The sequence below is a fragment of the Alosa pseudoharengus genome, unplaced genomic scaffold, assembly GCF_046254945.1.
Source record: "Alosa pseudoharengus isolate Yale_2024_CS ecotype anadromous, Long Island Sound unplaced genomic scaffold, YU_APseudo_1.1 YU_APseudo_1.1_scf_19, whole genome shotgun sequence".
Taxonomy (NCBI): domain Eukaryota; kingdom Metazoa; phylum Chordata; class Actinopteri; order Clupeiformes; family Clupeidae; genus Alosa; species Alosa pseudoharengus.
Genome location: NW_027468657.1, coordinates 33146865 through 33155405, shown reverse-complemented (window position 1 = coordinate 33155405; position 8541 = coordinate 33146865). Strand labels below are relative to the sequence as shown.

Sequence of the window (8541 nt, the reverse complement as noted above, 5' to 3'; positions counted from 1 at the left end):
ATAGAGCCAAGTGGGTTTTTGCATGTAAGTGTTCCACAATGTGTAATCTGCACAAACACATAGTTAGGCATTATTCAGCCTAGGAAAGTGGTTTTGGTGTTTACGTAATCTGATTTAGAGGTCACTGAAACATACAGTATATCACACTAAAGTATCAGTCCATCATTTTGCAAGTCTTATAGTAATTGACCTCTAGCCCAGGGGTTGACTGATATACTGTCTGTCCAATCAGAGGGGCCTGCATGATGCCCCTTTACTTTGCACAAGTTTTGTGTAAAACAATAATCGGACAGCACAGTATGTGTGAATGCAGGAAAATTGTGAAGGCAAAGTTGAAGATGGACATGATCATGTCCTAATTCGACAGAAGGGTGCAGATGGGATAACTGCAGTTAGCCTCCAAAAAGGTGACTCTATTGTTGTGACATCTGGCAAAAATGCTACTAATAAATATAGTTTAAGATTAATAATTAACAATGCATGCCTATGCATGGGTCATGGTTTTACCAAAGTCATAGACCAGTCAAAACTATACATATTCTTAAAGTATATGCACTGTACATGAAATATAGCATCAATCAAATTATGTCCCATCTTCCTCCATACCATGCATAACACATACTCCTCTATTCTGTATAGGCGAATCAAGTGAACAGCTGATACATTTTGGCCTGCACTATTAAGGGAAACAAATTAAACACCCTAAACTATACATTTTCTGAAAGCATATACCCTCCGGAGGAGATAACACCATTTACTGTAAGATATTTCCCATCTTCCTCTATGCCATGCACAATACATTGCCCTCTATTCTGTAAAGGCGAATCTAGTGTAAAGTGGATACATTTTGGCCTATACTGTTCAGGGAAAACAAATGAAACACCATAAACCATATATTTTCTATAAGCATATACCCTCTAGAGGAGATATAACACCATTTAAGACATTTCCCATATTCCTCTATGCCATGCACAATACATTGCCCTCTATTCTGTAAAGGCTAATCTAGTGTAAAGTGGATACATTTTGGCCTATACTGTTCAGGGAAAACAAATGAAACACCATAAACCATATATTTTCTATAAGCATATACCCTCTAGAGGAGATATAACACCATTTAAGACATTTCCCATCTTCCTCTATGCCATGCACAATACATTGCCCTCTATTCTGTAAAGGCGAATCTAGTGTAAAGTGGATACATTTTGGCCTATACTGTCCAGGGAAAACACATTAAACACCATAAACTAGATATTTTCTATAAGCATATACCCTCTAGAGGAGATATAACACCATTTAAGACATTTCCCATCTTCCTCTATGCCAAGCACAATACATTGCCCTCTATTCTGTAAAGGTGAATCTAGTGTAAAGTGGATACATTTTGGCCTATACTGTCCAGGGAAAACAAATTAAACACCATAAACGATATATTTTCTATAAGCAAATACCCTCTAGATGAGATATAATACCAGTTAAGACATGTATTATCTTCCTCCATGCCTTGGACAATTTGTTTGTCAAATGTTGCAATTAGTTTTGGGTCACTATACATTAGCTATACATAATTACATTATGCCCGGTTTGCCCATGTTAACAAACAATTTCAAAAAACTTATAATAAATTTTTTGTTTGTCTTGATGTAAGTAATCAACTCAGTAATTTTCATGGTGATATGTGAAGGTTAATTTTTTCCCCCTATTTGCATGAGAAAAATACTGTATAGGCGCATGAATAGGGTATATTTAGGTCTTTTTTTCAACTTACCCCTATTGGGATTCTTCGGGGCTTTTTTTCCCTTACTCAGGACATATTGAGGATACAAAATTAGTTAAGTTTGCTTGTGTTGCAATTTGTTCAACCCTTTCTCCTAAAATGACTGGACTATTAAGTGTGGAAGGGACTGCAGTGTAGGATTGACATTACAGTTAACAATGGTCAGATTAAAAAAGAACCAAGACAAGGAAAGCTTTTATTTCTCTGGCGATATACAGTATTGTCAGTAGATGGCGAAGAGTCTATCAACAGCATACCACACCACACCACACCACAGAAGAAAAGTTGATTGCAACTTCCTGGGGGCGTGTTCATTTCACACGTGATCGATATAATCCATTGTATACGGTTGCGTATTTGTCTTGAGGTCTTGTCCTGTTGAATGCGTGTCTGAGGTATGGGTAAAATGAGGCTTTTAATGACTTCTAGACCATGCAATGTTGCTGTAGTTGTTTACTGTTGCTTTTGAATTCTTGTTATATGACCTTGTTTGAGGGGCTGGTGAAGTATTGAAGTGAGGTTTTGGATAGCATTACATTCAAACGGGTGAAAATGATTTGATGGCTAACGTTATCTGAGTATCGCCATCCTAGCTAAGTTAGAATGGTAACCGCTAACGGTAACGTTAACTATCACACACACTGCTAGTGAAATTAGACCAAAGCGAACGTTAACTGACGGGCTGAACACCAAATTGTTTTGCTAAACTTTTTAGTTAGGCGTAACTTGTTGATTCGACCAGTGTCCACTATTGATTAGCTCTCATTGTGAAGTTAAATGTTAAAACAATAGATTGTGTAATGTTAAAGTTAGCAGACGAGCGTAACGTTAACGTACACGTTTGCTAACAGCAGGTGTAACGTTAACGTTAATAAAGGGCAAACGATAGCATACAAGATCGCTTTGTTGTCTGACGCTAACATATGTTCTTTGTTATGGGCTAATTAAACTAACTTTAGCTCCCTATGGCTATAACATGAATTGTTAGTTTTAGTGATGAGGTCTTGCAGCGAGTGTTGAATATTAGCTAAGGTCAGCTAACTTAATGTTAGCCAATATCCTCTACCACCTGTGTGTCAAACAAGTTAATGTTGGACAAAGACGCCATTTTGAACTCACAATTTCCCCCCAATATGTACAGGTTAACCACATTTCACATTAACGTTTGGTCTGTTGTGGAACCACTGTATTTCATCGAAAATGAATGTTTAGCTTAGGCCTGTCTCGTAAATGCAACCTAGCTAGGCACTACCATGCACGCGCTAGCTAGCTATCCTGTTAGCTTCAAACACAGAACCGATTCTGCAGCATCCATCCGCCATTTTGTGAAGCATGCTCAGAAGTATTGTTTTCTTGTAATGTGTCGTTGTTGTGGCTAATCATGGCATGCAAAGTGTTTGTTGACGTGGCATTTTATCTTTAAACAAGTTATTTAAATGCTAAGTTTCGACTTGGTCAGCTTGGCCTAAAATTTGCTTTTCAGCAGGAGCGCTAATGCTAGCAAATGTTAGCCGCTTAAAATTGTCTTGTAGTAAGTTTTAGGACATTGTGATGCCAGCTATCCTTGGCTCCTTTACACAAAACAAGGGGCAACACGGTGCGCAATAGCTTTAACATAGGCTGTAGGTAGGAGAGCACGGTTTGCATGATTCAAAGGAAAGGGATTTTTGACGCATTTGTCCATCTTCATTAAGAAAAGGACTCTTTCCCTCCTTTTAGATTAAACGCACAATATGGCGGAGGCAGACCGACCAGGGAAACTCTTTATTGGTGGGCTAAATACTGAGACCACCGAGAAGGCTCTTGAACAGTACTTCAGCAAATATGGCAGGATAATGGAAGGTAATCGGATGCCACGTTACCTACATGTAATTTAAAAATTAACTGTAGGTCGCTTGCCTAAATCGAACTTAGAAGTCGTTGGGTTGTTACACCTCAACTTGGTGAATTCTGACTTCATCTTTGGGCACTGCCACACTCCCTGTGCAGTGGTTCGATGTTGAACTGTAAGCAATGATGAAAATGATGGTTTGAATACAGAAATGAGAATACCTGTAACTACCTCTAAGAAGTCCTGAGCTTACAAGAATGGATTTATTTTCTGAGATGGTATTGGAATTGCAGTAACCCTAACCCTGCCTTATTTGTCTTTTATAGTTCTCTTAATGAAAGATCGTGAAACAAACAAGTCCAGAGGTTTTGCATTTGTGACTTACGAAAATCCAGGAGATGCCAAGGATGCTGCCCGGGAAATGAATGGAAAGGTATGGTACACTTGGCTTTCAAAGCTTAGACATTAATGTCTTGAGTTGGAGGCATTGTATTAACAACCGTTTCCGTCATTCAGACCCTGGATGGTAAGTCCATCAAAGTAGAACAAGCAACAAAGCCACAGTTTGAATCTGCTGGACGCCGTGGTCCACCATCTTTGCATCCACGAAGCCGTGGTCTACCAAGAGGCCCTCGCGGTTCTAGAGGAGCACCAAGCGGAATGAGGGGTCCACCCAGCAGAGGTAGCACATTTTACATTTTGCTTCTGTAGATATATTAAAAAAAAAAAACCGATGCTGTGATGACATCCATTATGAATTGATCTTTAAAGAATTGATTATGTTCTCTAAGAAGTCCTGAGCTCATGTAGATCTGATGGTTTGTGAACCATGTGAACGATTGCCATGATAACGTAGGAATGTAGAACCCTTTTTCAAAGGTGCGTCATCCAGAGGCCCACCTCCGTTGAAAAGAGGACCTCCAATGCGCAGCGAAGGGCCACCACCTAAGAGACAGGCCCCGTCTGGACCCATCGGCAGGCGTAAGTTGATTGCTATAGTTGGTTCTCGTTCTTCTTTTTCCTTAGTACTACAAATGCTAATTTCAGTTGCTTTTGCTTTGTAGCTCCCATGTCCCGTGACAGAGACCCTTATGGACCACCCCCACCCCGTCGGGATTCTATGATGTCACGGCGGGACGACTACCCCTCGCCACGGGATGACCATTATTCTTCAAAAGACAGGTTTGTGTTGAGCTACACATCCATAGCCTAGTAGTTTGGTTAAGAATATCTATCACCGAAATGATTTGTGTAGATGTTGCACTGAATGTATTAGTCATCATACTGACTGGCAGGATAATGGCTACTCTGATGCCACATACCTACATTCATTTTTTGAATAAATTGTAGGTTGCTTTGCCTAAATAGAACATAGAAGTTGTTACACCTCAACTTGGTGAATTCTGACTTAATCCTTGGGTACGGTCATACTCCCTATCCAGTGGTTCGATGTTGAACTGTAAGCAATGATGACACTGATGGTTTGAATGCAGAAATGAGAATACCTGTACTACCTCTAAGAAGTCCTGAGCTTACATAGCAAATGTATTTTTTTTGAGTGACTAACCCTGCCCAATTTGTCTTAATATAGTTTTGTTAATGAAGGATTAAACAGTCCAGAGGTTTTGCATTTTTGACTAACTGAAATCCAGGAAACGCTAAGAATGTGATCTATCAGACACATTATAACCCACAAACTATATACTAAAAGTGCTGGACAGATACTTGCATTTCAAACCATGCACTTGATTAACTTGAATCGTTTGGTGAGGTGGCTTGATGTACAAGATATGGTTGAACCATGGCCTTACTTTGTTTTTCTAGTTACTCCAGTCGGGACTACATGAGCTCAAGGGACAGCAGAGACTATGCTCCCCCTCCCCGTGACTATGCTCCACCACCTCGTGATTATCGCGACTATCCCCATTCCAGCTCCAGAGATGAATATGGGTCCATGTCTAGAGGCTACAGGTACATGATGCAACATTTATTGTAGAAGTGACTGGTTTCTGTAAGACTACTATCTAACCTCAGTTCTTGCTCACCAGCGACCGTGATGGTTATGGCGGCGGACGAGAGCCCAGGAGTTATGTTGATCGACCAAGTACAGGTTCCTACAGAGACCCCTATGATGGTTACGGTAAGATCTCTTTTGTTTAAATGAAACCGATGCTATAGTGCTCCACCCAAGCTGCTCAAGTGTGCTCCTTGGACCGAGTGATCACACTCAGAAAAATTCAGCGACACCGTCAAAACGCTTTCAGTCAACTGGACCAATGTCTGTCAAACACCTCCGACAAATGTCTCCCTCCCCCCCACCCTCAGTCCATTCAGAATTCACAACCAAGACCTCTCAAACTTGAAGTGGCCATTCTCTATCAACTGGAGTTCTATTCTAAAGGGAATTGCAAGGAACAGGGGCATGCTATTTGCAGTTAACATCCTCCAGTCAAACTGAGCTTAGAAATTAATTCTCGTCAAAGATTCTGAGCAAGCACATTTTTGTCTGCAGTTGGAGATGCTAATATGATAAATCAACACATTTAGAAAACTATCTGGCCTCATTCTAGGGAAATGGGCACATGTCAATAGATTAACAGGGGAAAAAAGTTTAACGAGTGAAACTTGACAATTACCTGACCCATTAACCCTGCAGGTAACTCACGCAGCGCCCCACCCTCAAGGGGCCCCCCACCATCCTACGGTGGGAGTGGCGGAAGCAGTCGCTATGACGACTATGGCAGCAGCTCCCGGGAAGGATATGGCAGTCGCGACAGTTATCCCAGCAGTCGGAGCGACCCATACTCCGCTAGCCGCAGTGAGCGAATGGGCAGGCAGGAGCGGGGGCCAGCTCCCCCCCTCGAGAGAGGCTATCCTCCTCGGGAGTACAGCAGTTCCAGCCGCGGGGCACCTCGAGGTGGTGGCCGCGGAGGCAGCCGGTCCGATAGAGGGATTGCTCGAAGCCGATACTGAGAAGGGACTACTTGGAAATGACAAAGTGAAAGGGCTCAAGCCCTCAAGCTCAAAATTACTCAAAACGTGTAAAGGACGTGTACCATTCAAGAGGATTTTTTTTTTCTTTTTCCCTTTTTAAAGACTGCATTCTATGGACACCCAAGCTTCAGGTCTGCGCAATCCTCAAAATGTCAGTTTATTTTGACTATGTGTTTAAGTGATACATCTTTATCGTTCTTCTTGCCCATTTCCCATTTAATGGTACTGTTGCCAATTTAATTGACTTGCGTGTTAGTTTTTGTATTATAGTGCTGTTAACCTTGTAATGCCCTGGAATGTGGCTTTCAACTATCAATAAAGTTTTTAAACTAAGATCCTGAGCAACACTGATATTCCAAAGCAATCAGAAAACGAATAACACATGTACAGCTGTTCTCAGTCTTCCATTGGTGACCCCAAAGGCACAGATCCTAAATGAAGTGGAAAAATGTCCTACAGTGAATTGTTCACATTGCTTTTTGAGAAGGCAAATGTTTTTTCCCCAAAAAAAATCAGTGTAGTTTTCCTCAGTGTTTAAGGATCCTCCACCAAAAAGTCAAAACTTTGATGGCTTGCAACGACTTACCCAAAGACAACAGCCAAAATGCAAGAACCTTTCCGCACCACAGATAAAGTCTCAACGGGATGGTAAGCAAAGCAAACCTTCTTGTTTCTCGTTAATGGAATTAGCTGAGGAAAGTAAACATGAGGTACAACCCAAAGGTTGGTATGAGTGGCGTCAATTGTTACCCCCTTTTTGCTCCGCAGGGGCAGTCTGGCGTGCCTTCCATTCTGAAATTATACTGTTAAGAGATCAACCTCAGGAAATTGATAGTTTCAGCAAAAACTCCTTCCTTGCAACAAGTTGACAATCACTAAGGAGAACTGGAATTCTTCTGGCTCTGCGCGATCCGTTCAGTAAATGTTCCCCACGCATTTGCACTGCCGCTTGAGAATGTAAGAAAACAGTCATGGATCCATAATCTGTTGTAGCATAAGAACATTTTCAGAAATTTTGAAAAGGTACATTTTGAAGATCTGGCCCACATTTTGAATGGACCTATTGCATAATAGTACTCAAATACTCAGTAATGCCCATATCCCGAAGGATCTAATCATTTGACACGATAAGACTACATTTATTCCAACCATCCCACAGCAAGCATGCCCTGACACTTGGAAGTTCTGTGGAAAGAAGCCACCAACCAGGAAAACGGGAAAAATAACGGAGCCAAGTTCAAACAAATTCGACCTTCATTTCTTGGGCTACATATTGATGAATGTATGTATGGACATTGATTGTTATGTAAATCTCTTGCAGGATGACTGAGCAATGATCTCTGAATCATTGGCTCATCTCAGTGTCCTGTTGGCAAATGTTTGTTGCTCAGGAGATCTTGATGCACAGGAGATGTTCACAGGTAGGCTGAAGTTGTGCAACTTGCCTGCCATATTTGTTTGCCAATACAACTAATACATTACACGTAACTAATATGTGCATACAATGTCTTTATTTCCTCAGATCCCAGGGCCGGGCTTGGAAGAGTAGTATGCGTTTTTTTGCCTTGGGTGTTGCAGTGTGGCAAGGATGGCGATCATCTTCATGGACACATTGATGTGTTCATATTAAAATAAAGATTTCAAATCAACTAATGTTTTGACTGCTGTCTCGTCATTATAAATTAAGCAAACTCACATTGTTGCCATTAACAAGTTTTCTTGTGGTGTTAAATTTCTGAGTTCCATTTGAGTGATTATTTAGACTGCTGTCATTAATGCACAGTCTTGTAAATTAGGCAGCAAACTATTTTCTTATCTTTACCCAGGCCTAATCGTTTTGAGGTACATTTCGGCTATGGAGATGATGCAGGTGTGAGGGATGCGAGAGAAGTAGGCCATTAGTGAGGTCTGTGTGTCTGAAACACTTGTTGCATCATTG

At 41.1% G+C, this 8541-nt stretch overlaps 1 protein-coding gene and 3 non-coding genes across 6 annotated transcripts; all 4 read left to right on the top strand.

Annotated features, from left to right (window-relative positions):
• Positions 1-2086: 2086 nt before the first annotated feature.
• Positions 2087-8255, top strand: rbmx (RNA binding motif protein X-linked). 3 transcript variants are annotated; one of them, XM_076292492.1, is made up of 10 exons: positions 2105-2172; positions 3497-3619; positions 3935-4041; positions 4125-4290; positions 4473-4589; positions 4673-4790; positions 5433-5579; positions 5657-5748; positions 7924-8023; positions 8125-8255. In XM_076292492.1, the coding sequence occupies exons 2-9, from the start codon at positions 3511-3513 to the stop codon at positions 7926-7928; spliced, it is 861 nt and encodes a 286-aa protein (XP_076148607.1). In that variant the 5' UTR covers positions 2105-2172; positions 3497-3510; the 3' UTR covers positions 7929-8023; positions 8125-8255. The 3 variants fall into 3 exon arrangements, with proteins under 3 accessions (XP_076148606.1, XP_076148607.1, XP_076148605.1); XM_076292490.1 differs by having other exon boundaries at positions 6265-8023; XM_076292491.1 differs by lacking the exon at positions 3497-3619 and having other exon boundaries at positions 2087-2172; positions 6265-8023.
• On the top strand, positions 3788-3859 carry LOC143133346 (small nucleolar RNA SNORD61). Its single transcript, XR_012988508.1, has one exon. It is a non-coding gene; the product is annotated as a small nucleolar RNA SNORD61 (small nucleolar RNA).
• Positions 4344-4412, top strand: LOC143133348 (small nucleolar RNA SNORD61). Its single transcript, XR_012988510.1, has one exon. It is a non-coding gene; the product is annotated as a small nucleolar RNA SNORD61 (small nucleolar RNA).
• Positions 5072-5142, top strand: LOC143133347 (small nucleolar RNA SNORD61). The gene has a single exon (XR_012988509.1). It is a non-coding gene; the product is annotated as a small nucleolar RNA SNORD61 (small nucleolar RNA).
• Positions 8256-8541: the final 286 nt, after the last annotated feature.

Coding starts and splice junctions, on each gene's coding strand:
- rbmx (XM_076292490.1), top strand. CDS start 3,511: ATGGCGGAGGCAGACCGACCAGGGAAACTCTTTATTGGTGGGCTAAAT. Junction 4,291..4,472: donor GAGGGGTCCACCCAGCAGAG/GTAGCACATTTT, acceptor GTAGGAATGTAG/AACCCTTTTTCAAAGGTGCG. Junction 5,580..5,656: donor TCCATGTCTAGAGGCTACAG/GTACATGATGCA, acceptor CTTGCTCACCAG/CGACCGTGATGGTTATGGCG.